We start from the raw sequence: 27,703 nt of genomic DNA, 5'->3' as shown, positions 1-27,703 counted from the left end.
CTATTTAGATTAGTTTTTGCGTATTCAACTTTTAGTTTGTGCATAAACATGAAGATACAGGTTGAGTATATCTAATTCAAAAATTTGGGCCACACTTGGTGGCCTAATCCTATCCCAGCACTTTGGAAGGCCGAGGTGGGGGGATTGCTTGAGGCCAGGAGTTCAAGACCAGCCTGGGCAACACAGTGAAAACCTATCTCAAGAAACATTTTTTTTTTTTTTTTGAGATGGAGTCTCGCTCTGTTGCCCAGGCTGGAGTATAGTGGTGCAATCTCAGCTCACTGCAACCTCCACCTCCCAGATTCAAGCAATTCTCCTGCCTCAGTCTCCCAAGTAGCTGGGATTACAGGTGCCTGCCGCCAAACCCAGCTAATTTTTGTGTTTTTAGTAGAGACGGGGTTTCACCATATTGGCCAGGCTGGTCTTGAACTCCCAACCTTGAGTGATCTGCCTGTCTCAGCCTCCCAAAGTGCTTGGATTACAGGCGTGAGCCACTGTGCCTGGCCTCAAAAAACATTTTTTAAAATTAGCCAGGCATGGCAGTACATGCATGTAGTCCTAGCTACTCAGGAGGTTCAGGCAGGAGGATCCCTTGAGCCCAGGAGTTCTAGGCTGCAATGATCTATGATTGTCATCAGCCTGAGTGACAGAGTGAGACCCTGTCTCCAAAAAGAAAAAAGAAAATTCAAAATGCTCCAAAATTCTAAACTTCTAGTGGGCTGGCATGATACTCAGAAGAAATGTTCATTGGAGCATTTCAATGTCAGATTTTCAGATTTAGAATGCTCAACCAGTAAATATGATGCAGATATTCCAAAATCTGAATCACTTCTGGTCCCAAGTATTTCAGATAAGGGACACTCAACCTGTAATGTCAACTCAAATGTGCCAAGGAAAGTAAATATACACCATCAGTGAGAAAAATGCTGAAGAAAGGTGGGGCTTCATTACACCCTCAGATTCCTGTACATCTCTGTTAAGTTTTAATAAAAGATATTTAATTAATAACTTTTTTGGTGTGCTGATTATCCTAAAAGTACTTTGTGAGAATCTGATAAGGATTTGTTAAAAGCTCAGTTTTTTGGAGCTTATTTATATGAATATAATTTCAAGGCTTCAACATTTTTAGAGTTGCCATTGATTATGTTATGCTGCATTTGTAAGAAATGGTAATGCCCTGAGTATACTCATGGTAAAGGCCGTTGAGAATTACAGTTTTATCTCATTTGAATTTGGTGCCTTTAAAATCTCTTTCAGGCTGGTCATGGTGCTTACATCTATAATCCTAGCACTTTGGGAGCCCAAGGCAGGTGGATCACTTGAGCCCAGGAGTTCAAGACCAGCCTGGGAAATATGATGAAACCCCATCTCTACAAAAACCCCATCTCATCTCACTGCAACCTCTGCCTCCCAGGTTCAAATTTTTCTACAAAAAACTACAAAAATTGCTGGGTATGGTGTAGCACACCTGTAGTCCCAGCTACTGCAGCTACGAGGGAGGCTGAGGTGGGAGGATCTTTTGAGCCTGGGAGGTTGAGACTGCAGTAAGCCATGATCATGCCACCACACTCCAGCCTGGGTGACAAAGCCAGACCTTGTCTCAAAAAAAAAAAAAAAAACCTGTTTCAAAATAGGCTTGTGTACTGTTACTGAAATAATTGTTGGTCCTTACAGTAAAGGACTAAAAAATGAAGGAGGAAAAAGTGTGTAATCTGTGTCCCAAGTGTCTTCATGCAGAGTATAGAAGAAGCTTGTGATTCAGTGTGTGTGGCTTCTGCTTACGCACTCACAAAACCACACACATTTTGTTCATGATTTCCCATAGGTAGACAGTAACTGTTTCTTAAATGAGCAGATAGCCATCATGAAATCCAACAATGATCCCTGTGCACCCTCAGAGAACTCCTGATTTTTGCTTCATAGTCAGCCACAACTTACAACCACTTAATAGGGAAAATTGAGGTTATAGCCAGTTACCTCAGCAGCAGCAACACAGTCCTATCTTGAAAGGGTCTTAACACAGGGCACGTAGTACACAGAGACTCTTCAAGGCAAAATCACAACCACCCAGCTTCTAACTACACAGGTACTACATTTCATGGTATGCAACTCTAAACCAAAAAAGAGATTAGCATGTATTGAGCATATAATTTTTACCAGATGTCTTATGTATCTGGTGTAGGTCCCTAAGAAATGAACCAACTTTTGTTGTGTAACTGTTATATAACCTTAGTAATCATCTTCAGTGTCCGACATTTCAGGAGAAGAGACTCAGCTTATTAAATTGCTTCAAAAGAAAACTTATCAGAAACTTTAGTTCTACTCACAGAAAACAGATGAACTCAATTCCAAATAATAAAATGGGCCAAAAAACGTTTATTGAAAATGGTACCTACTCTTTCTTGGAAAATTATGAATTTTTAAAAATTTGAAACATCTTTAACTTTTAGAGGTGAGAGAATTAGTTCTGGAAAAATGACTCAAGTCACTAACTGAAATTTGGCAATGTAAATTATCTTTAAAGTTTAAAATGCAATGTTATATAAGTTTTTTTCAGAGGTTCCAAGGTAGAATATTACTTTGGGAAACAAAATCATAAAGTGAGGGGAAAACAGAAGTGCTAATTGGCAGTTAATTTGGCATTTCATTTATTTTGATTTACTTTCAGTTCTTTTGAAAGACAATTTGGTGTTGTAAAAAGAGCAGGGATTTTGGAACTAAACAAACTTAAATATATATGAAGTGCCTTCTAAATGCCTGCAGAGTTCCTTCCCTCTGTTGTTAATCACCTCTTAAGTTTACTCTTATGCTGAAACCCAGGAGGAAGTCCCTGAAAGGAAGGAGGTTTGGTTTGTGTTTATCTTTCCCTGCACAAATTTGGTTACCAGAAAATGCCCTTGAAGCCCAGGGCAGTCTTCTAGAGAGTATATGAGCCAGGCAGCAGCTTTGGTGGGGAGGTAATGGGCTGAAATGAGCAGTAGGAAAAGTGCAGTTCTCCTGAGTCACTAATTCGTGCTATATCCTCATTCTGTGTGTAAGGCCAAGCTGTAGGTTCACTCATATTTCAATTGTTGTCTCTTTAAAAAGAGTACCCTAAAGCCAAGTAGAAGAAATGTTAAATTATCTGGAGTTTTATGTTTACGTCGTGATGGATTTTATTATATGCCCTAATTGTAATAACATTCACTAAATCTACAGTGCCTCCTTTTCCTGTATTTTCTAATTGATATAATAACAGCTTTGATTTTTAGCTGTTACTAAAATACCCATTTTGATAGTGACTGAGACTCTCAAGGATCCAACAGCAAGCCCACAGTTGCCAGTTAAAAAGGAGTAAGTTGCTGATTGCTAAGCCTGTACTACCATATGATATTCTTTAGAGAAATCCTTTGATCACATCTATGATTAACTGTGGCCCCTGTGACCTTATGAACTGTTATAATTCTGCCAGCCACATGGTGATGTATTTTGTGTGTTCTCACAGAAACTTGCCCCTGGAGTCAGCCAGTTTGCTTACACATGTGTACAAGACCACCCCATTTGGACAAATCAGCAATTTTGGGAGACAACCTTTTACAATGCAGTGCAGGAACAGGTTCGCTCCCTTTATCTCTCAGCCAAGGAAGACAATCATGCCCCACATCTGAAGCAAAAGGTAAGAGAGAAGAAAAGAATGCTAATTGTGTGGGATTAGGATTCTGGCTTTAAGGAAAGCAGATGTTCCCAGGGCAAAACAAACTCTAGCTACTTCCTGCCAGTGTATTTGGGTTTTATTTAGGAAGCCCTGTGATATCTTTCTTCTGTTGATTTCAGACATTGTTTTTCCATAATAACTTCTTAATACAGTTCTTCAGCACTAGGATTGTTTTAATATACTTTGATAAATAAGAATTTCCTGGAAATGATTATAGGAAGTTGAATAGAAAGAACAAACCTAAAATAACAGGCATACTTCTCTATGCAACTAACTTCCCTGGAGGAATGTCAAATTAAAGTTAATTGACTCCAAAATAAATGTAAAATTTAGTAGTTCTATTAAAAAAATGCCAGTAATAAATCTAGGTCTTCTTCTAGGAATATTCTACATGTTTCTCTATGTTTTATCAGCATAAAATATTTTTATGAAAAATATCAAAAAAATTTAAAAATCAAGAAAATTGTTTTTAATTTGAAAGAGTAGTTTTAAATACTCTGAAAGTTTAAAACATCATTTACTAGCTCTCTGGTTTGGGGCAAGTCATGTTACTTCACTGTGCCTTATTTCCTCACTGGTAAAATAGATACTATTATGAGATTTTGGTGTCTCATGTATAAAGTGCATTGAAGAGTACGTGGCATGCAGTAATAATAAGTGTTAGAAATTATCATCCTCACGAATTGAACTTAAAGCAGCCTTAAAGGCTGATTATCATTATACTCCAGAAATTTATTGGGCTTTGGGGGTGCTTTTGATAATTTTTTAAGCAGATGTAATGTTAATATTGACACATCTCAAAAGCATTCATAGAGCAAACACATGTCACTGCTTCTTTGTCAGCCATTCTAAAGAAGTCTATCCCGGAGCCAGCCCTAGGTTAGGTACAAGTGAGACCATAGACATACCAGCTCTTCACAAGCTATAAGGTGCTTTGCTGCTGCTTCCTGAGGTTTGTCACATAGTTCCACTCAAGGCCTGTTGGATCTGGGAAAGAAGACTAGGTTTTGTTTTGTGGTTGTTATGTTTTGTTTATGTTTTCATTTTTGCTGATGTAAGCATTTAATAGAATAGTTATTTAAAACATCTATGTTTTTTAAGCTCACCTGAAGTGATGGTTCTCTTTTTGATTGTGTTGCTTTATTTTTTAGGATAAGCTTCCTGATGACCATTATCAGGAGAAGACAGCAATGGACCTGGCAGCTGAGCAACTACGCCTTTGGCCTACCCTGAGCAAGTCAACTCAGCAAGAGCTAGTGCAACATGAGGAAAGCACTGTCTTTAGTCAGGCCATTCACTTTGCAAACCTCATGGTGAACCTGCTAGTTCCACTCGACACAAGTAAAAACAAGCTCCTAAGAACATCAGCGCCAGGTGACTGGGAGAGCGGAAGCAACAGCATTGTCACAAACAGGTACCAAAATGTGAACAAACAGACCCTCCTCCTACTCTTCTTGGGGCCAGTCTTGGCTTGACAGATAATATTAAACATTTTGAGCAAACATTGCTGTACATATTTCAAAAGTTAACCATTTTTCCTCACCTTTGGACTTGCTCAGCTTTTCTCTCTAAAAGATTCACTTCATCCTACTATTCTTAACCACTTCCCACACTTTCTTCTTTTTTATGACCTAATTTTTCCAAATGTCTCACCCATTACTGATCCAGCCCTTCAGTTACTGTCTGCCAAAGCAATTTACAGAAATCATTCCAAAGAAATTAGTGAGCACCTTCTTGCAAAAGTGGCTGTTTGTTTCTCAGCCCTCCTTTTCCTCAACCTTATAGTCATATCCTCAACCATGCCTTCCTCTCTACCCTCCAGTGACTTCTCATACCACTGAAACTAAAACCCAGTGTTTACCATGGCCTGCAAAGGCCTAACAGAATCCGTCTTCTGGCTACTGCTCTGACCCCCTATTTCCTATCACTCTTCTGTCAACCACACTGGTCTCCCTGCTCATGCTAATCCTCAGACACTCCAAGCATATTCCTGCCTCATGTCCTTTGTACTGGTATTTTCATTCTGGAATGTTCTCACCTAAACAGTCTGAGAATCACTTCCTCACTTTATTTAGGTCTCTGCTCAAATGTTACTTGCCTTGAGAAGCCCTCCTGACTTCTGCATCTTAATAATACCTCTCCCTCTCCTACTTTGCGTTATCTTTCTTTCATGTCATTTTTTACAACCTGATTTATTTTAATATGTTTGCTTGTTATGTTTCCTTTGTCAGTTTTGTTCATTGCTATATTCCTAGTGTCTTTGCATATAGTAGATACTCAGTAAATATTTGGTTGAACAAATGATTAAATGAGTGAATAAATGAACTTATCAGTCCAACAGTAGTGAAATTCTATCCTTCTTAGGGCTTCAGTGATGGGTGCTGCAACATCCTGGTAGTTCTTCGAGCTCGCATAAATTCTTCTCCTCATGGTCCTTCAGGCAGCTCCTCTTCTGTTCCCATTCTCAGTTTCTCTTCCAAGCTCTTCTTACTCTGCGGAAGACTCATCCGCAAGCTTAAATCTCTGGCCCAAACCTTTTAATCCTGTTATCCTAGGTACTTCATTTTTATCAGGAACACCTCAGAGTTTCTGGTCTTCCAGGCTAGACAACTTGGAATCAGCATTTCACACCATACAGTCAACTGCACAGATCTCTTACCCCCACCCGTGTAGAGTTTCTTGTTCATCCTCTGGTTGTTTAATGGGAACAACATAGTCTGGCCTTTATCACTTCAAGCCCTAATTATAACAGTCTCTTAGTTGTTTCATTTTTTATTATTCTTTCTACTGCCAAAAGGATCTTCCTGAAATGATGCTTTCCCATTCCTTCGCTACTCATAATTCCACAAGACTCTGTTTCGTCAATACAGGACCTGTCTGTTTAATTTGTAAGATATTCCTTAGCTGTCACAGCTTTATCTCCATTCTCCATTGCCAGTGAAGTTTGTCTTCATTATAACAAGCAATAACTATACATTTCTTTTAAAGTTTTGGGCCAGGCATGGGGCTGACTACCTTATAATCCCAGCACTTTGGAAGGCTGAAGCGGGAGGATTGCTTGAGGCCAGGAATTCAAGACCAGCCTGAGCAGCATAGTGAGACCCTATCTCTACAAAAAATAAAAATTAGTCAGGTGTGGTAGCACACACCTGTAGTCCTAGCCACTTGAGAGGCTGAGGCTGGAGAATCACTGCTGCAAGAGGATTTCTTGACCCCAGGAGTTTGAGGTTACAGCTGGCATCGCTGCACTCTAGCCTGGGTGACAGAGTGAGACCCTGTCTCTAAAATAAATAAATAAATATAAACAAATAATAATCATTATAGATGACAGTGCTCCCTCAAAGCCTACATATTGATGGCCATAGCCTCTGCTTAGCTTTACTTTAACAATCTCTAACACTGATTCAGCTAATGTGGTTGGCTTTGCAGAAAAGAGAACTTAATAGGAACAGACAAATGAGTCTTTTCCCAGAGTCTGATGGGTTGAACAGTAAGAGCTGAATAAGCAAGAAGGGCAGAGATTGAGCTTTCACATCTGTTCCATTTCAAATTTGTTCCCTTCTCTTGCATGATTTTATCATCTACAGAAGAATGCTGGCTTCAAAGTGGCCAAATGGGTTGCAGTTTACTCAGAGAGTGATAAATCCTGGCAAGAGAAGGGACAGTTTGGTCCTTACTTATGGAAGAGTATGCTTGTTGCTGAGAAAAATTCTTACTTTGCCTACCAGGGAACATGTTCCTCAGTTGCCAGGTTGCCAAAGATAGCCATATTACTTGTTCTCTATGTAATAATTAACTTGGGAGGACAGGTTGCTTTAGAAGGCCCAGGTAGTCCATAATAAATGAAACAATCCTCTTTTGCTTTATTTTCTGCTGTTCCTGCATTCCTTTTGGGAGAGTGACAAAAGGTATTCCTTAGAGAAACAAATCTGGGTCCAAACAAAGTTCTTTACAGAAACTTACTGCCTGACAGTAGTTTCCAAATGTAGACAAGTAGAACATTGTGTTTTATCACCCTCACTTACCAAGGAGCCATGGAGTTAAGTGAGCCTTCTACTTGAGTAGACATCTCTTTCATCATGTTTCAGTCGCTATGTAAATTGACTACTATATAGTGATCATTTGTTGCATTTGAGTACTGACCATGATTTCTTTCCTTGACTGTCTTAGTATTGCAGGAAGTGTAGCTGAGAGCTATGATACAGAGAGTGGGTTTGAAGATTCAGAGAATAATGACATTGCCAATTCTGTTGTGCGGTTCATTACCCGATTTATTGACAAAGTTTGTACAGAGAGTGGAGTTACTCAGGATCACATCAAGAGCCTTCATTGCATGATACCAGGTAATCGCTTTGCAGATATTAGAGAATCAGAATTTTGGAGATTATTGAGTTTCAGCATAAAACCTGGCAATACATGTCTTCCATATAGCTCAGCCATGCTATTTATTTATTTTCTGATTAGTTTTTAAAATGTTTTTAAATTGTTGTAAGATACATATATAACATAAAATAATCTAAGTGTACAATTCAGTGGCATTAATTACATCTACAATGTTGTGCAGCCATCACTATTATCTATTTCTAAAACTTTTTTATTACCCCAAACACTCTACCCATTAAGCAGTAACTCCTGTTTCCCCATCCCCTAGCCCCTGGTAACTTCTAATGTATTTTCTGTCTCTATAAAGTTGCCTGTTCTAGATATTTCACATAAGTGGACTTAGATAATATTTGTACTTTTGGGTTTGGTTTATTTCATTTAGCATAATGTTTTCAAGGTTCATATGTGTTGTGGCATGTATCAGAATTTCATTCCTTTTTATGGCTGAGTAATTTTCCATGGTATAGCTGTCCCACATTTTATTCATTCATCTGTTGATGGACATTTGAGTTGCTTCTCTCTCCCTTTTAGCTATTATAAATAATAATATATGAATATCCACATATAAGTATCTGTTTGAGTCCTTTCACCTCTTTTGGATATATATGTAGAAGTGGAATTGCTGGGTCATAATAGTAATTCTCTTTAACTTTTTTGAGGAACCACTAAACTTTAATTAACTTTTAATTCTAAAATATCCAGAATTTGTTTTTATTCTGCTTGTCTGTGTTCTTTCATTTTGAATACTCTGACTCATCCTAGGAATTGTAGCTATGCACATTGAGACCCTAGAAGCAGTACATCGAGAAAGCAGAAGACTTCCGCCTATTCAGAAGGTAATAATTCCAGACTACATGCTTTCAGGGTATGGCCTCTCTTCATAAAAACAAACAATAGACTGCTGTGTGCCAGGAAAGTATGTTCACCTAACCTTTTACAGACACTAGCTCCAGTTTTAATGATATGTTAAACTTTCAGAGGAGTTTGTCATATAGAACCTTATAAAAAGGATACTGAAATAAGAACAGAATCTTTTCTTAGATTCAGCAAAGGAGCAATAATAATCTCTCATTGAGTCTACTTTTATAGGCAGGGCATAAATTAGGAACATTTCTAACCTCTAAGCCCAACCCAAGATTTTATACTGTGCCTATTTTCTCCCGCTCCCCCACCACCAAAAAGGATTTAAGGCAATTACCATAAAACACCCAGGTTTCTGAATCTGACTATACATCCCAAACAGCTGGAAAGTCTATTAAAAATTCAGAGTCCTGGACCCAACCCCAGCCTCCTGAATTGGAGTACCCCAGAACATGTCTGGGAATCTGTATTTTAACAAGGCTCTCAGATGATTACTTTGTAGTCTGGCGCCAGTAGACTATGGCTCAGGACGCTCTTGCCTATATAACAGAACTTTATAATAGAACAAAAACAAATTGAGGCCAGGAGCCATGGCTCACACCTATAATCCCAACACTTTGGCAGTCTGAGGCAGGCAGATGACTTGAGCCCAGGAGTTTGAGGCCAGCCTGGGCAACATGATGAAACCCCATCTCTACAAAAAATAATTTAAAAGTTAGCCAGCCGTGGTGGTGTTATCTGTAGTCCCAGATACTCAGGAGGCTGAGGTGGGAGGATCACTTGAGGCCAAGAGGTTGAGGCTGCAGTGAGCCAAGATCATGTCATTGCACTCCAGCCTGGGTGACAGAGCAAGACCCAGTCTCATAAATAAATAAATAAATAAATAAGTAAATTCATTCATTCATTCAGTCAAAGGAGTGAGCAGAAGCCAGATAGGTAGGAATATAATTCTATCAGAAACCTGAGACACAGTGATTATTATACTTTGGCTTTACATTTAGCTCTAAACTCACTAGAGCCAACAAAAAGAATAGTTCTGATTAGTTTTTATTGCTTAGTAAAAAATAAACATATTAGACCTTCAGGAGAGATTTTTTTTTCCTAGCCCTAAACTCTTCAGAGGAATGTATTATGTGGTTACTGAGTCAGAATTTCCTGAGTTGTGTAAATGTTCGTTACGTGGCCAAGAAGGACAGGTCTTGTTAAAAGCTTGTCCATATTTTTTGTTTTTTTTGAAAAACAAAAGTAATAATGTCCAAATAATTTCCAAAGTAAGAATGTTCTTTGTATAAATTTGAGCATAAAAGAAATACACATTGTAAAGTGAAAGTCCCCTGTAGTCCTCCCTATACTACCTCCACCTCCACCCTTAACTGTGATACCATTGCCTTTAACAGTTTGGTTCACAGTCTTACAATTCCTTTTCTTTTTCCAAAAATGGGATTATAATGTGCATACTGGTTTCTAACTTGCTTTTTAAACTAATCTATGTATTCTGGATTTTTTTTTTTTTTTTGAGATGGAGTCTTGCTCCGTTGCTCAGGCTGGAGTGCAGTGGCACGATCTCAGCTCACTGCAACCTCCCCCTCCCAGAGGGGGATCAAGCGATTCTCCTGCCTCCACCCTCTGAGTAGCTGGGATTACAGGTGCCTGCCACCACGCCCAGCTAATTTTTGTATTTTTAGTAGAGGCAGGGTGATGTTGGCCAGGCTGGTCTCGAAATCCTGACCTCAGGTGATCCACCTGCCTCAGCCTCCCAAAGTGCTGGGATTACAGGCATGAGCCACTGCACCCGGCCTTCTGGATATTTTTCCATGTTGACACATATAGATCTATGTCATTTTGTAAAGGTTACAAAATGTTTCATTGAATGAATATTTCAGATATTTGAGTTATTTCTCAACGATTTTACTTTTACACAATTCTGCAAAGAATCCTCCCACATTTGGATGTATAAACTTCATTTCTGCCTCTTATCAAATCAGCTTTCTCATGTGACTATCTGGGAAGTCTGGCTTAAGTTTTTTAGGTCTGTAACTGAAAAGATAACCATGGTCTAAGTATTAGAAACTCCACAAAAATTGTGTTTAAAATACTTTCTCCAGCCGGGTATGGTGGCTCATGCCTGTAATCCTAGCACTTTGGGAAGCTGGGGCAGGTGGATTGCTTGAGGCCAGGAGTTTGAGACCAGCCTGGGCAATGTAGCAAGATCCTATCTGTACAAAAAAAATTTAAAAATCAGCCAGGCATAGTGGTGCATGCCTGTAGTCTCAGCTACTCAGGAGGCTGAGGTCAGAGGATCTTTTGAGCCCAGGAATTTGATGCTGCAGTGAGCTATGATTGCACTACTGTATTCTAGGCTGGGCAACAGAGCAAGACCCTGTCTCCAAAAATCAATCAATTCGTCAATCAGTCAATCAATCAGTCAATCTTTTTCTGTTGTAAGCCCAAGATTCTTAGACCTGCTCTGCTGCCAGGAGAAGAAATTGTCTGTGAGGGTCTTCGAGTCTTGCTGGATCCTGATGGAAGAGAAGAAGCTACAGGAGGTCTTCTTGGAGGCCCTCAGCTCCTGCCAGCAGAAGGAGCCTTGTTCCTCACCACATACAGAATTCTCTTCAGAGGAACACCCCATGATCAGTTAGGTATGACTCGATATGCCATCAGAACATGAATATCTGGGTGGTACATGAGGTCTCGATCCCATCTGTGCACAGTGATCTGCAGATCATTTTAAATCCAAAGTAAGCTTTTTGCCACACAGGTATTTTGGTGAAATACTTTAGTCTGACAGAGCTAATGATAATTTGGGTCATAGTTTTTTACTTGAAGAACAAAGGGTTATCTTCTAAACAATAAATCAAGGGTTCATTTGCTGAAATGATCATAATTTCATGAGGCAGAGTATTATACCCTAGAGATATTCACTCTAACTGCTGAATATACCCCTTGCTGGTTTGTCCACACTTTCTGAGTCCTACAGTTAACTGTAAAACTGAGGTCTTGCAGATACTTGAACCTTTTTGTGGAAGGATATGCTAACCATCACAAGGTTGTCCAGCACCAACTAATCCCACTTCCCTCTTACTCCATTCCAGTTAACCCCACTTCCCTTTTAGCAGACAACTTCTCTTCTACTTGTCAAACTCCTATAACTTCTATTTCTATTTTCTACCATTCAGTACAGCCTTCTATATTAGAAAGGAATAGCATGCCCTACCAGAAGTAATCTACATTATCTTCTTAAATTCACTATAGTCTGTATGTAAAATGCTCTTGTTGATAGGAAAAGCACATAATTAAGACTTTGGGCATAACAATAGGACTCCAAGTCAAAGCTCAGTGACTTAAGTCACTTAACCTTTCTGGACTTTATTTTCCTCTTTTATAAAATTGGGAGATTGGGCTTTCATTGGTGATAATTCAGTGGTTCTTAACGTTGGCTGTATATTTGAATTATCTGGGAATCTTTAAAAAAAAATACCAGTTTCTGGGCCCAACCCTCAAACAATTGAATTAGAATCTGAAGCAGTAGAAATAGGGAGACCCAGGCGTCTGTGTATTTCTTTAGCCCCACAAGTGATTGTGATTGAGAACCACTGGGCTAAATGGTCACTAAAGTGCCTTTCTCCTTTGAAATTATGTATTCAGTAGCATTTGGTGAGTATGCACTGTGTGCTACTCATTTGTTGGACAAGTGAATTCAGATATATAAAATGTATTCTCTTTTAAATCTTAACAGTTGCATTATTTCTAGGTTGAATAGAATCAAGATGGCTTAGTACATCAGTCATAAAAGACTGCTTACCATATAATGCGCAGCAAGTTCATAAAATTAAATAAGGAAAGATGAATTTGTAAGAATAGTTCTGCTTATTTTGAAAAAGTGAAAAGGAGAAAAAAGTGTCTTAGCCTGCTCTTTCATATTGCTATACACAAATTGTATTTGAAAGTAAACCTACTTTTAAAAGAAATTGTACAGTACTTACAATTTTTTATAGTAGGACTTTTGTGAGGTTAATGGCCATAAACACACATTTTGGACACGTAAACATGATACTTATGTGGTCATTTAAATTGCTGTAATTTATTTATTTTGAAGTTATGCTTAGTGTGAAATCTCATATTCTCTGCCTTTTCCTTACTTACGTGGTCATTTAAATTGCTGTAATTTATTTATTTTAAAGTCATGCTTAGTGTGAAATCTCATATTCCCTGCCTTTTCCTTTCAAATTTTGGATTAATTTCACTTAGGAAAATTATTTTTGTCAAAGAAAATCTTTTTATTTTCTTTTAAATTTCTAATTTAAAATTTATCCTTTGATGACACATAGAAATATTATAATTTTACATGTTATATAAATGTAGGTGTTAAATACATCCTAGAACTTAAATCCTATGTACATCCTGACTTTGCTTAGCCTCTAGATATGAGCTTGATGTAAAAAGATAGTCAGAATTTTTCTAGATTACAGATTGATAGATCCAGGGAATTAGGATTCTGATTATAATAAATGAAGAAATGTATGGGCTGTTAAATAAGATGAACCTAGTTCACATCTCCCCACCCCCTCCCCACCCTGGCTTACTAGCTGGGAGGCCTTGTTCATTGCCACTCCTGTTATGTTCCTCGACCACTGCCTAAAATGCTCTTCCTTTCCCTTCTGCAAATCCAGATTCTACACTTCCTTTAAAGCTCGTCTTCTCTCTCACTTCTCCCAAAAATCATTTTCTATCCAGCTAGCAAGCAGAGATCCTTCTCTGAAATATTTAAATCCCTGTAGACTGTTTCCTCAAACGTAGGAGCTAACCACATATTATTATATTCTGCATGTGACTCTCCTCCCACGGGAAATTGGAAGCTCTTCAAGGGAGGTCTTGAGTGTGCTACTTTTTTTCTAGACTCTCATCTTCGTAACCTCAGGTACTTGAAAAATAATTATATTTTCCCATGTTTGCATTAATAAACTCCTAAAAATCTTATGCCTAAGTCCAGGCTTGTTTTCCAAAGGCACATATATATAGTATAACACCTTTTACATATATGGAAACAAACTTTTAAAACCTGTTCTCTTTTGCTTTATCCTTACATTAAGTATCTTGGATGTCTTTTCAATACTTGAGGAGTACTTTTTTTTTTTTAATAAAACCTCCCTTCCTATAAAATTGCCTTAAACCAGGTGATCTTATGTGGCACACAGTAGGTTGGGGAGATAGAATGAATGAAGGCAGTCAGGCTGTGACAGTTTCTTCACTCCAGGAAAGAACTCTGTCTCAGGAGTGGCAAGTCACTTGTCTCTAACTTCTCAGATTTCCAAGAATTCCAGTTCTTGCCTCATTCCTCCTAGTCAAGGATCCCTTCTATTGCCTCCTATGCTAGTTGTGTGAAATGTAAGTCGCTTGCCACTCCTGAGACATAATCCTTTGCTGGAGTGAAGGGCACTTTCACTACATCCCTGGGCAGTGTCCTCTTCAAATACATTTCTCCAGCAGAGACTGATGAAGTGAGCAGTAGACACTCTAAAAGTGAGCTATAAAGTGTTGTTGCCGAAGCTGTGTCCTGTCTATTTACAGTGGGTGAGCAGACAGTTGTGCGGAGCTTTCCCATTGCCTCCATCACCAAGGAGAAGAAGATTACAATGCAGAACCAGCTACAGCAGAACATGCAAGAAGGACTGCAGATCACATCAGCATCTTTTCAGGTATTAAAAAAGGAAGCCATTGTTTTACTATTCAGAAATTTTCAAAAGTCAGATGAGATTGTGGCCATTTTCTGTGGTCATGTGCTCAGAAGTTAAGAGGGTGAGAATGGGGAAGATGATAGGGTCTGAGAGGGTGATCATCAACTGAGTAAACTCATGAATAGTCTTGGATTTAATCCCTGGAGCCTCTTAGCCAACTCAGAGCACCAGCAGATACTCAGCAGTGAGTGATCCTAGAAACCTAGACACACACAACTGGCTCTTATTCTCTGCCAAGTATACCTCAATACCTGTTTGATGAAGCCTTTAGATAAAAAGCAATTAGCTTGGCATCTGTTTTGAAGGAAAAGCCCTGTGGCTGTTCTATGGAAAGGTAAACAGTATAGCTAGGGCTGAAGTTCTATTGGTACTAGTTGCATACCCCTGATAAAGCAAGAGGTTTTCGAGGGGTTTATGACTGTATCAGAACTTTGTAGAGTTACTGATGCAAACCAGACCCCGGAAGAAGTGACCTTTTCTTAGTTTTTCCTGTTTTTAAATTCTCAGTTTGCAATATTTTGCTTTTCTTATTCTTCATCACTTCTCAGATTTCTAAGAATGCCAGTTCTTGCCTCATTCCTTCTAGTCAAGGATCTCCCCTATTGGCTTCTGTGCTAATTGTGTGAAATGTAAGGCTGCTGATCTTTAGGCTCCAGACCTTCTCTCATCATCTGAAAGCATTGGCTGCCTAAGGATTTCCTCACTGTTCCAACTACCAAAGAACTCCACACTCGAATATTGCCTAGCTGTACTGATTAGGATTCTAGTCAAATGGTTTTTTTTTCTTCCTACATTTGTTGTATCTGGGTAGGAAGAGACCTTATTAGGCCAAATTCTCTATCTGGAACCAACCAGTTGAGAAATGAGAAGGGCATGTTTGCTAGTACAATTCCCTATCCCATTGTAGAAGAAATAATCTTAAAGAAACTGACTTGAAGATACATGATTTACCTTGCCAACTAGCCATTTCTGGCAATTAAACCTTTTTGAGCCTTTTTTTATTTTTTAAAATTTAAAAATTGTGTTGCATGTTATCCAAAGTCCCTTCAACCTCTAGTCTTGCCATTTTGTGTTATTGTATTCTGTTGTTTGGGGGAAAGTTGCCTGGAAATCCTTAATACTTCTTTTGTGTTTAATCTCTTTTGCTTCTAGTTGATTAAGGTAGCATTTGATGAAGAAGTCAGTCCAGAAGTAGTAGAGATCTTTAAGAAACAGCTGATGAAGTTCCGTTATCCTCAGTCCATTTTCAGTACCTTTGCTTTTGCTACTGGACAAACTACCCCACAAATAATTTTACCAAAACAGAAGGAAAAGAACACTTCTTTTCGGTAAGAAGAAAGACAAGTCTGTTAATTTCAGCCCTCCCATAACTGATTGCAAAAGGAGCGACCTATCCTTTGTGTCCAGGTGTAAGCGATTGCTCTTTTCATTCACTGTTCTGTTTCTGTCAAGCCCATGGGGCCAAGATCATAAAGTTATGGAACAGCAGCATTGATAAATGTAGCAAGTTACAAAAACTAAAAGCTACCAGAGGCTTTGACTGTCATGTCCATTGCTCACAATGCATTTTTAGAATGTGAAATTCTATTTTCTCTTTTTTCCATATTGATGACTTTCTAAATGCTTTTGACCAATCCCTTCAGCTTTTATTAATATCCAGGCCCAGTGGACAGATTTGCTTTTATCTAGGAACAAGAGGCTTTATTTTCTGTTTTTCATAACTCTTTTGAACATTTCAAACTTACAGAAAATTCATAACAGTAGTACAAAGAATTTCTGTATGTATTTTACCCACATTCATCAAGTTTCTACTTTGGTCCATTTGTTTATCATTCTCTCTCTCTCATATATACACATATTTTTTTTTGAGCCATTTGAGTTAGATGTAAGATGTCCCTTTATCCTTAAATACATCACAATCCGTTTCCTAAGAACAAAGACATTATCTTTTTATGTTTTTTTATTTTATTTTTTAAATTTATTTTAGTTTAAGTTCTGGAATACATGTGCAGAACGTGCAGGTTTGTTACATAGGTATACATGTGCCATGGTGGTTTGCTGCACCCATCAACCCATCATCTAGGTTTTAAACCCTGCATGCATTAGGTATTTGTCCTAATGCTATCCCTCCCTTTGCCCAGCATTATCTTATATAAGCGCAGCAATCAAAACCAGAAAATTTAATTAATATAAAACTTTTGTCTAACCCAGAGTCTATATTCACATTGTGTTAATGATCCTTTTTTAGTTTAGTACCTAAACTTTTTTATTCGTGGTCCGGGATCTAATCCAGGATCAGGCATTGCATTTAGTTGTCATATTTCTTTAGTATGAACCCTTATTTTCTAGAAAGTTTTTAGAAATTTATGTTGAAAGTTTTAAACTTCAGTTATTACAAAATAACAATTGTTTTAAGTTATCTTCCATCAGTGATAAAATATAAGGGCTAAAATTTCATTCACTGTTAACCATGTAGAATTCGGCATCTGTCAATACAAATTACAATACTAGGGAGAGCTTTGCAGACTTTGGAAAAGAGGCCCTTCCTTTGCCTGAAAAAAGGGTAGATTGGGGATTATAGAAGATTTGAGGTTCCAGACAGTATATTATTTCTCAGTTGCACAGCTAGCCACCTGTATTACCTGGTAAGCAAAGGAGACCAGGAGTATCTGGGTATGGTATGCTGAGGCATGAGCAAGTTCCTAGGGATTTACAGCAGTGGGCCAAGCATCTTGTCTTAGCACCATAGGGTCAGAGAGGAGCCTATGATGTTTGTTATCTCAGCCTTCAATGGAAGAGACAAAGCTTTGTGTAGTATTTTACATTTAGAAACTATCAGAAACATGTATATTTATATTAGTTTCAGAAATATATACCTGTATCAAGCCTGTTGTATCAGCTGCAACAGAGATACAGCAATTTAAAAATTTTAAGGGTTGCCTGGGTATATGAAACAAAAGATATAGCTTTAGCTGGGAAAAAATTTCAAAAATCCCATTGACTACACCTAGTGTTACAGCTCTTTTAGAATTTGTCTAGCAGACTTTCCAGTCTTTGCTGGAAAGCCCACTAATAAAAATTAAAAAATAAAAATAAAAGTTACACAAGTGATTTACAATAAGTTTAATTTAGGAAATATCAGTATTTTATGATTCCCAGCTGTTATCTCAAACTTGTTTCATAACCTTCAGGTTTACATTGCAAATAACTAAAGACGGAGTCTGGTGAAACTATTTGACAATAAAAGAAGCCTTATCGCTTTTTACTGAATGGCAAGAAAACACCAGAAGAGTTCTTTGTGATAGAGAAGAATATAATCAAGAACAGTCTTCAGAGTCTTCACCTCCATCTGATTAGTCAGGAAATAGGTTCACTGTTTAATTCTCTGGATTGCCTAGATTTTCTATCAACAAGAAGGGGTAAATTGTTTGAATAAATAAAGTACTTTTAGATCCAAATGATTTACATCTTAGTTTCCCTTTAATTAAAGCTGATTCTCAAAAGGATACTCAAGTTTCTGATTTCTTATTTTTCTCCTTTCAAAAAAGGGGAATTATATTATTTTTCTATGCTTCTTAAGGTTTACAGCTAATTAGAGTCAGGACATCACATATACACACTTAAAACAGTTAAGAAATAAGCAAATGTGTTGCCAACTGTGAAGGTCATATGATCTCAAAGAAAGGCTTGTGAGTTGGTAGAAAGAGAGTTTGAGTAAGTAGAGAAGTGGGCAGGCTGGCTTTCCATGTAGGAGGACTCCAACAAGCATGCTTTGTGGGAACTGTGGTAGGGACAGTGGCATGAGGATAACCAGAGTGGGTTCAGGGCAGTCCTCCCCGAGAAGCTAAACCAAGGAGTTTAGATTTGGGGTGGTAAGTAGTTCATGTCTCTACGCTTTCCTGCACGTTTTTCCTAAGACAGTATCATGATAACAGTGGTGTTTTATGGGAAATTAGTCTACTGCCATATTAAAAGTAACCTAAAGAAGGAGAGGCTTAACAAAAGTCTGGACCAGTAGTGGCTATGGGAAAGGAGAAGAAACAATTTGAGCTAAGTAGGTGTCAACAATACAAGTGGTGCTTTTATATTAAGTTGACGTTCTCTTTGGTTTTATGACATGTAGTACCTTCTCAAAAACAATTGTGAAAGGTGCCAAAAGGGCAGGGAAAATGACAATTGGGCGGCAATATTTACTGAAGAAGAAGACAGGGACAATTGTGGAAGAAAGAGTAAATCGTCCTGGATGGAATGAAGATGATGATGTATCTGGTATGTGAGAACTTGAATTTCCTTCATTATTCAACTTTATTTCTTATGTGAATAAGAGACTAAGGTGTAGTTGCACTTAAATCTTGATCCACAAAAACCTAGATCTCATGAGAAGATGGAAGCACTTACCAGCTTCTTAGAACTGGGGGAAAAACTATTTTCCTGATATTCCATTGTTCAGGTAATATTTTGTTAAATTATACTTCTTCTTTACTAAATTCATACAGCTAATTGGTCATTTTTATGTGGGTCTCATTAAAAGAAGGAAGAAGGAAACCCCACTGCATGGGAAATTTAGGTATAGGGTAGTCCCCTGTATCTTATCCTTCTAGAATAAGAATTTAAGGTAAGGACATTGAACATTTCAAATTGAAGATTTCAGTTTTTAGTAAGAACATTGTTGGTGCTCTTAATCAAAATGGGGGACCTAAGATGAAGGAATACTTCGGTCATGAGAAAAAATACTTGCTAAATATTTGAAAGAACAGCTACAATACCTCTCAGTGGGAAAAATAGAGGCAGAAAGCTAGTAGCAAAATGTCTGAGTGACTGTTTCCCATTCTTAACCCAGTATCAAATATGCTGTGGAATCAGCACTACAGAGAAGCTGATATAATGGGAGGCAGAATGCCATTACACCCTTTTTTTCCCCTCAGGATCTTAGAATCAGTCACTGGTGGTTTTGCAAAAACTACTACTAACAACAAAAACATTTTAAAAAAGAAACCTCATCTTTAGAGAAAGCACTGGCTAACAGGTCTCCATTTTCAGTTGCTGGGATAAAGAACTGTGTGGGCTGGGCACAGTGGCTCATGCCTGTAATCCCAGCACTTTGGGAGGCTGAGGCAGGCGGATCACTTGAGGCCAGGATTTCGAGACCAGCCTGGCCAACATGGCAAAACCCTGTCTCTACTGAAAATACAAAATTTTAGCCAGGCATGGTGGCATGCACCTGTAGTCCCAACTGCTCAGGAGGCTGAGGCATGAGAATTGCTTGAACTTGGGAGGAGAAGGTTGCAGTGAGGCGAGATCGCACCACTGCACTCCAGCCTGGGTTGGACAGAGCGAGACTCTGCTTCAAAAAAAAAAAAAAAGAAGAAGCTATGTGGTTTTGTATGTATGTATGCATGCCCTGGGTGAGAATGTGTACTTGCAAGCTTGCCTCTGGGGCAGTGAAAATACCCACCATTACATCACTGAAATAACCATTTGTTGGAACCCTGATCTTTTCACAGTCATATGTCAAGCCATAAAAATATTATTGCTACCCATCACTATTGACTCTTCTATCTCAATTTTTTTTATATTTCATGGAACAAAACTTATTATTCTATGATAATTATTCTACTAAAAGACCAAATTATATAATGTCGTTTGCTCTTCTGAAAATAAAAGGCCAACACAGAATTGATACCTGATTATATTGCATTGTAAAGTTCACAAATTGAAACACGAATTGAAGTTCACAAATTGAAACACTTAACTGTTCTGCTTTTTTAAAATATATTTCATGAAAGAGGGCCATATCTTTGCCTGCACATTAGTACTTTAAGTACATTTTCAAAAACTTTGAAAGCTTGATTTGATGTCTCTTACTTTCAAAATAAATAAGGAAGTAAATTAGGACAGTTTTTAACATGGCTTTTTTTTTTTCAGTTAGAACATGCAGTACAAATTAGGAATGTCCTTTATAAAAAAAAGCCTCCCTAAAATATTTGATTATTGAGTAAATTCTTCCACATCTAAAATCGTAAAGGATTCTGTAACCTGTGATTGTAAAACTGTGAGGGGGTTTCCCACATACACCACATCCTCTAACAAAAATATTTCCAGGAAAAAAGTGTAACTTCTTTATACCTCTCTGAGGAAATAAAGTTATTTTTCCCTCTAGTGAACTTCTAGTTAATCCAGAAATTTCCAATAAAAGTTTATAGTCTGAAAAGTAAACTGAAATCTGGATGATGAGTTTGTATAGTGATTTTATGAAAGATAAATTTTACTGATGGGTTAGCCTCTGACAAGCTTTGGGTGTTTTTATAGAGTCCTAAATAGAAATCACTGCAATTTGACAATAAGCAAGCCTTCATAAAACAGAACAGTGTAGGTAATGAATTCAAAATTATATTGTTTTTAGAAATTATTTAAATGGTATTATTTTCCTGACATTTTTTAGTTGAATTACTGACTATTCATTACACTTTTATGTTTATTTAAGTGTGATTCCTCACAGAAGTTACATGATTTAATTTGTGATATACATAATATTTGTCATCCTAATATAAACCTGTCTTGGTGTAAAGAGTCTTCTTCAAAAGGAAGCGGGGTTTTTTTTGCGGGGTACGGGGTGGTTTTGAGACAGAGTCTCACTCGGTTGCCCAGGCTGGAGTGCAGTGGCACGGTCTCAGCTCACTGCAACCTCTGCCTCCCGGGTTCAAGTGATTCTCCTGCCTCAGCCTCCCGAGTAGCTGGGATTACAGGTGCCTGTCGCCATGCCTGGCTAATTTTTTGTGTTTTTAGTAGAGATGAGATTTCACCATGTTGGTCAGGCTGCTCTCGAACTCCTGACCTTGTGATCTGCCCACCTCAGCCTCCTAGTGCTGGGATTACAGGCATGAGCCACCACACCCAGCCCAAAAGGAAGTTTTTAATCCTGTGCTTTGAGCTAATCATTTCTTCAATATCTGTCTCTACCATCCCAGTTTCAGATGAGAGTGAGCTCCCCACAGGTACTACCCTGAAGGCCTCAATTGCTTTGAGCTAATCATTTCTTCAATATCTGTCTCTACCGTCCCAGTTTCAGATGAGAGTGAGCTCCCCACAAGTACCACCCTGAAGGCCTCCGAGAAGTCTACAATGGAACAGTTGGTGGAAAAAGCTTGTTTCAGAGACTATCAGCGTTTAGGTTTAGGAACCATAAGTGGCAGCTCTTCCCGTTCAAGACCCGAGTATTTTCGAATTACTGCCTCCAACAGGATGTATTCACTCTGCCGGAGGTAAGTGTGTCAGTGGGCTCCAAAAAGAGGTCTTCTTTCCTTTCTTCTTATTTGAATCTTTAATAGGCCATTTGCATCCATAGCCCTGAGATAGATAAAAATGCCTGAAAATAAGAACAAGGTCTCCAGGATATGAGCAAGCATCTCATTGGCATTCTCGGAACAATTACCTTACTCAAAGTACCTCTAGTAGGTGAGAAGGTGAAAGGTAAAGTACTCACCCCCTATGAATTTCTCTTGTCTTTCTCTTCCCAGTTTGCTTCTTTTCTAGCATGACTAAAGATAACTTGAAGAACAGGATTTTCCCAGACCAATAGAAGACATGAAGGTCTTTTGTAGGCTGGGGAGCCACAAACTCTTTCTATAAAGGGTCAGTTGGTAAATATTTTCAGTTTATGAGCCACAGAGTCTCTTGTTGCAACTATTCAACTGTGCCGCAAAAGCAGCCACAGACAGTAAGGAAATGAGTGGGCATGGCCAGTTTTGGCCCACAGGCTATAATTTGCTGACCCACATGTAGGCAAGGCTTTCTTATGCGGTCTAATTGGAATGTTTTCAAGGGAATATTACTTAAAGGATGTAAATAAAGAGGCATTTTCTTTTTTCTGTTCGTCATCTCTCACTGTTTTTCAAATATGTTGAGCCTTATTCCATGCTTTACTATATGTAAATATATATTTTCTAAAATTACATTTTCACCATTCACAAGTTTAGTCATTTTCATCTCCAGGTAAGTTTTTTCTTTGCATTTATAAATTCCTGCTTAAACAGCTCTGAAAGCACTTTGTAAATTGTAAGCTTTGTACATATTTTAGAAAGTTATCTTAATGTTACTGTTAGTTTCAACCCTGTTGCTCTTAAAGATAGATATGTCATTTTAAATAACAATTTAAGTTTACAAATATTAATATGAAACTTGAGAAACAAGTTGGGAATATAGTTTTGAGGTTGTGGCCAAATAAACATTTTGCGTGAAGTTCTGAAAAATTGGCACTCTGAGTATGCAGTAATTTTTCTGGAATTCTCTGTCATTCTAACTAAATTTTCTCTGAAGATGAGTCCTGTTGTCGGGGTGTGATGTCCTGCTGTTTGGAAAGCTTGCTATCAAAATTATGCCAGCCATTGAGAAAACAGACTCATTTATCATTCCAATCTGTTAGAAGTAAAATAAAATTTTAATAGATGACTTATTAGAACACTGGTTATAAAGCATTTATGATGGTAGAAAGTAATATATATCCATTAAGTTATTAGCAGGAAGGAAATGGAATAATAAAAAATAATCCAAAAGAAGGCAAGAAAGGAAAAAAAAGGGGACAGAACAAATGGAATAAATAACAAGTAGTAAGATGGTAGATTTAAATTCAAATATATCCATAATTGCATTAATTATTAATTGACTAAATGTTCCAATTCAAAGAAAGAGATCAGGGTTTGCTTTAAAAAAAAAAAAAAAGTGGCTGGGCACAGTGGCTCACGCCTGTAATTCCAGCACTTTGGGCGGCCGAGGCGGGCAGATCACGAGGTCAAGAGATGGAGACCATCCTGGCCAACATGGTGAAACCCTGTGTCTACTAGAAATACAAAAATTAGCTGGGCATGGTGGCATGTGCCTGTAGTCCCAGCTACTCGGGAGGCTTAGGCAGGAGAATCACTTGAACCCTGGAGGCGGAGGTTACAGTGAGCTGAGATCATGCCACTAAACTCCAGCCTGGTGACAGAGCAACACTCCGTCTCCAAAAAGCTTTCTGCTGCTTTTAAGGGACAAATGTAATACACAAGTATATAAAAAGATAGAAAGTAAAAGCATAGAAAAAATATACCACACAAAACTACCTTTAAAAAAAGTTGTTGTCACTATATGAATATCAAAGTAGACTTTAAAAGCAATAAGAAAGGATGGTTGATAATGACAAAAGGTTTATTTTACACACAGCAATTCATTAAGACCAAGTGGAGTTTATTATAGGAATAGAGTACTGGTTTGACCTCTGAAAATCAGTCAGTGTAATTTACCACATTAACAGAATTAAAAACAAGTTTATTATATAAAGATAAGCATTTTGCAAATGCAAAGTACACTTATGAGTTTTATTTATGTAAACTTATGTAAATTCTGTATTTTTTGTCACATTTGTGATTTTTAGAAAAAAGCTCTCAGCAAAATAGAGTAAGAATGAACTCCCTATGAGTAGCGCCCTGAAGGCCTCAGAGGAGTCTACAGTGGAACAGTGGGTAGCTCCTTAATCTTCTGTCTTAAAAATCCTACACAGGAAATTACTTATCTTAGAAATAAATAAAATATTAAAAGCTTTTTCTCTGAAATCTGGACAAGGATGCCCATTATCACCATTTCTGTTCAGTGTTGTACTAGAGGTCTTAGGCAGTGCAAAGAGACTAGAAAAGTAATAAAAGATATAAAGATTGAAAAGAAAGAAATAAAACTGCCATTACTCACAGATGACCAAAATGCACATGTAGAAAATCTGTAGGAATCTGCCGATAAACTTTTAAAATTATTAAGTGGATTTAGTACAAGGTCACTGATAAGGTCACTAGTACAAGGTCATTTACAATAATTAGTCATATATATACTAAAAACATTATTACAAAATGAAATTTTCAAAAAGCGATGCTATTTTGGTACTATTCCTACTATTTACAATAGCACTAAAAAACATTACTTAGGGATGAATCTAATAACCAGTGCAAGACCTCTACATGGAATACTTAAAACAATATTGAAGATCATTGAGGAGCTAAATAAGTAGATATTTCAGGTTCTTAGATTAGAATATTCAATATTCTAAAACTGAATTTCCTGAAATTGTTCTATAGACTCAGTCCCAATCTCAGCAAAATGTTAATGGAAACTGAAAAGGTAATTCTAAGAGTTACATAAAAATGTGGAAGACAGAGTAGCCAAGATAGTCTTACAGAATAATACTATAGGATGTCAAGACTTTTTATAAAGCTACAGTAATTAACACAGTATAGGACTGACACAAGAATGGACAAATGGACCAGTGGAGCGAAATAGGGAATATATTAAACAGAAACACCCCCACGTATGTGGATACTTGATTTAAGATAAAAATGACACTTAAGAGCAGTGGATAGAAGATGTTTTTTCAATAAGGGATGCTGGGAAAAATTAATCTTGACCTATTCCCATTGACCTATAGATCTATATGTAAAAGGTTAAAACAATAAAACAATAGGTTTGTTATTAAGGTTAAAACAAATAAGCTTAAAACAATAAAGCTTCTAGAAGATAAGAGAATGTCTTCATGACCTTGAGGTATAGGGAAAGATTTCTTGGGATGGGAAGAACATTATCTATAAAGTAAAAAATTGATGAATTTAGAACTTCTGTACATCAGGAGATATCATCAAGAGAGTAAAAAGGACTATAAATTGGTTAAATAACTTTGGAAAGTTGTCTAATGCTGTCTAAACATTTAAACATCCACTGAACATATTCATAACCTAATTCCTAGAAATTCTCCTCTTAGGTGGAGTAGAATTTCTTTAATTTCTTTTTTTTTTTTTTTTTTTTTTTTTGAGACGGAGTCTCGCTCTGTCGCCCAGGCTGGAGTGCAGTGGCGTAATCTCGGCTCACTGCAAGCTCCGCCTCCTGGATTCACGCCATTCTCCTGCCTCAGCCTCTCCTAGTAGCTGGGACTACGGGAGCCCGCCACCACACCCGGCTAATTTTTTGTATTTTTAGTAGAGACAGGGTTTTACCGTGGTCTCGATCTCCTGACCTCGTGATCCTCCCGCCTCGGCCTCCCAAAGTGCTGGGATTACAAGCGTGAGCCACTGTGCCCGGCAGGTGGAGTAGAATTTCTAACAGAAATACATATGTGCTCCCAAAAGACATCTACAAGAATGTTCATGGCAACATTCCTAATAATTAAAAAAACTAGAAACTACTCAAAATCAACAAGAGAATAGATAAATGGTATTATACTCACACAGTGAAATACAGTAATGAAAATGAACATACTACACATGAGTACAATAACACTGATGGATCTCATAAACATAATATTGAGCAAAAGAAGCCAAACATGAAAGAATAAACTCTGCTGATTCCCTTTATCTAGAATTCAAAAAGAAGCAAAACTCATCCACATTGTTAACAGTCAGGATAGTAATAATCTTTTTTTTTTTTTTTTCTTTTTGAGACAAGGTCTTGCTCTGTCTCCCAGGCTGGAGTGCAGTGATGTGATTCCAACTCACTGCAGCCTCCACCTCCCTGGCTCAGGCGATCCTTCCACCTCAGCCTTCTGAGTAGCTGGGACTAAGCGCATGCCACCAAACCTGGCTAATTTTCTTTTTATTTTATTTATTTTTGTAGAGAAGAGGTCTCACTATGTTGCCCAGGCTGGTCTCAAACTCCTAGGCTCGAGCAATCCTCCCAGCTGGGCTTCCCAAAGTGCTGGGATTACAGGTGTAAGCCACCATGCCAGGCAGGATAGTGGTAATCTTTAAGAAAGAGGAAGAAATAGTGACTGGGAGGAAATACCAGATCTCGGATGCTTGTAGTGGTCCATTTCTTGACCTAGGTGGTAATGATATCACCTAGGTTTTGAGCATTTGTATGTGAATTATGCTTGATTAAAAAGTTTCCACAAAAGCTTCTGAAGCCTAGTCAACTTCTTGAGAGTTAACTGTGGAGCCCGGAGCTGAAGGCTCTGAGTAGTGGGTTAGGATGGGTGGCAGGGAAATTGATATCTTTCATTACGAAATGAGACTGGTACTGAGAGTAGCTTCCCTTGGTCTTCAGGCTTCACACAATTTGCCCCAGCACTAGGGGCTATCCAGCTGTCATGCAAGCCCATGTCAGGAAGCAGAAGAGAGCCATGGATCTTGTATGTAACAGAGGATGGTCTGTGTGTGGTGCTCATTCACAGTGGAAGGAGATGGCTCACTACAGGGGGCAGGGAGTGAAGGAGTGTGCTCGCTCTTTACCAATTACTGAAGTAGCTCCTGGAGCCATTAAACATTATTCCCCTATCTAATACACATTGTATCTTGAAGCAAGTTGGGAAAAACTGATATTCAAGTGGAGATAGAGGGTCCTAATTATGGAACTGCCTTTTCAGTCTTCATGAGTGATTATGTCTATAGCTTGGTCTTTTCATCAGTTCGTGGTATTACAAAAATTCAGGCCACAGATTCCTAGAGCACCAAAGCCCTAGGCTTTCAGAATGCTTCCAAGGTATCATTGGTTAAGTATGGAAAGTTAATTTGGCATTCAGTAAAGTAGTTGAAGGTTATGATTTATGTGACCATAAACTAGATTTCCTTTCCCTCCTCTCAGCACTGGTTCTTATCAAGATAAGGGATAAGAAGTTCTGGAAATGGATAATGGTGGTAGTTGCCCAACATTGGGAATGTACTAAATGCCACTGGTTTGTATACATAAAAAAGGATAGCATGAATCCCAGCACTTTGGGAGGCCAAGGCGGGTGGATCACCTAAGGTCAGGAGTCCGAGACCAGCCTGACCAACATGGAGAAACCCCATCTCTACTAAAAATACAAAATTAGCCGGGTGTGGTGGCACATGTCTGTAATCCCAGCCACTCAGGAGGCTGAGGCAGGACAATTGCTTGAACCCAGGAGGCGAAGGTTGCAGTGAGCCAAGATCGCGCCATTGCACTCCAGCCTAGGCAACAAGAGCAAAACTATGTCTCAAAAAATAAATTAAAAATAAAATAAATAAAAAAGGATACCATGGGCCGGGCGCAGTGGCTC

The 27,703-nt window shown here is 38.1% G+C and overlaps 1 protein-coding gene, 1 long non-coding RNA gene and 1 other non-coding gene across 8 annotated transcripts in view; 2 read left to right on the top strand and 1 right to left on the bottom strand.

Moving 5' to 3' along the window:
- LOC115830481 overlaps positions 1 to 23,429 on the bottom strand; it is a 92,451-nt gene extending 69,022 nt beyond the window's left edge. The window contains exon 1 of the long non-coding RNA XR_004026026.1: positions 22,160 to 23,429. This is a non-coding gene — a long non-coding RNA (uncharacterized LOC115830481). The remainder of the gene's footprint in view (positions 1 to 22,159) is intronic.
- SBF2 (SET binding factor 2) overlaps positions 1 to 27,703 on the top strand; it is a 530,998-nt gene that overhangs the window by 448,933 nt on the left and 54,362 nt on the right. For all 6 annotated transcript variants that reach the window (XR_004026025.1, XM_030794550.1, XM_030794549.1 and 3 more), the window contains 9 exons: positions 3,485 to 3,655; positions 4,846 to 5,108; positions 7,865 to 8,037; positions 8,840 to 8,913; positions 11,385 to 11,580; positions 14,510 to 14,637; positions 15,829 to 16,004; positions 18,800 to 18,945; positions 21,740 to 21,938. Coding sequence is in view for 5 of the 6 variants with exons in the window: in XM_030794550.1 (XP_030650410.1) it covers positions 3,485 to 3,655; positions 4,846 to 5,108; positions 7,865 to 8,037; positions 8,840 to 8,913; positions 11,385 to 11,580; positions 14,510 to 14,637; positions 15,829 to 16,004; positions 18,800 to 18,945; positions 21,740 to 21,938 (1,526 nt within the window). In the remaining variant the exon portion in view is untranslated. The remainder of the gene's footprint in view (positions 1 to 3,484; positions 3,656 to 4,845; positions 5,109 to 7,864; positions 8,038 to 8,839; positions 8,914 to 11,384; positions 11,581 to 14,509; positions 14,638 to 15,828; positions 16,005 to 18,799; positions 18,946 to 21,739; positions 21,939 to 27,703) is intronic.
- On the top strand, positions 17,685 to 17,746 carry LOC115830523. Its single transcript, XR_004026074.1, has one exon. It is a non-coding gene; the product is annotated as a U7 small nuclear RNA (small nuclear RNA).

Source organism: Nomascus leucogenys, chromosome 15, assembly GCF_006542625.1.
Source record: "Nomascus leucogenys isolate Asia chromosome 15, Asia_NLE_v1, whole genome shotgun sequence".
NCBI classification, from domain to species: domain Eukaryota; kingdom Metazoa; phylum Chordata; class Mammalia; order Primates; family Hylobatidae; genus Nomascus; species Nomascus leucogenys.
Note: the sequence above shows the minus strand (reverse complement) of the source record. Positions and strands in the feature narration are given on the sequence as shown.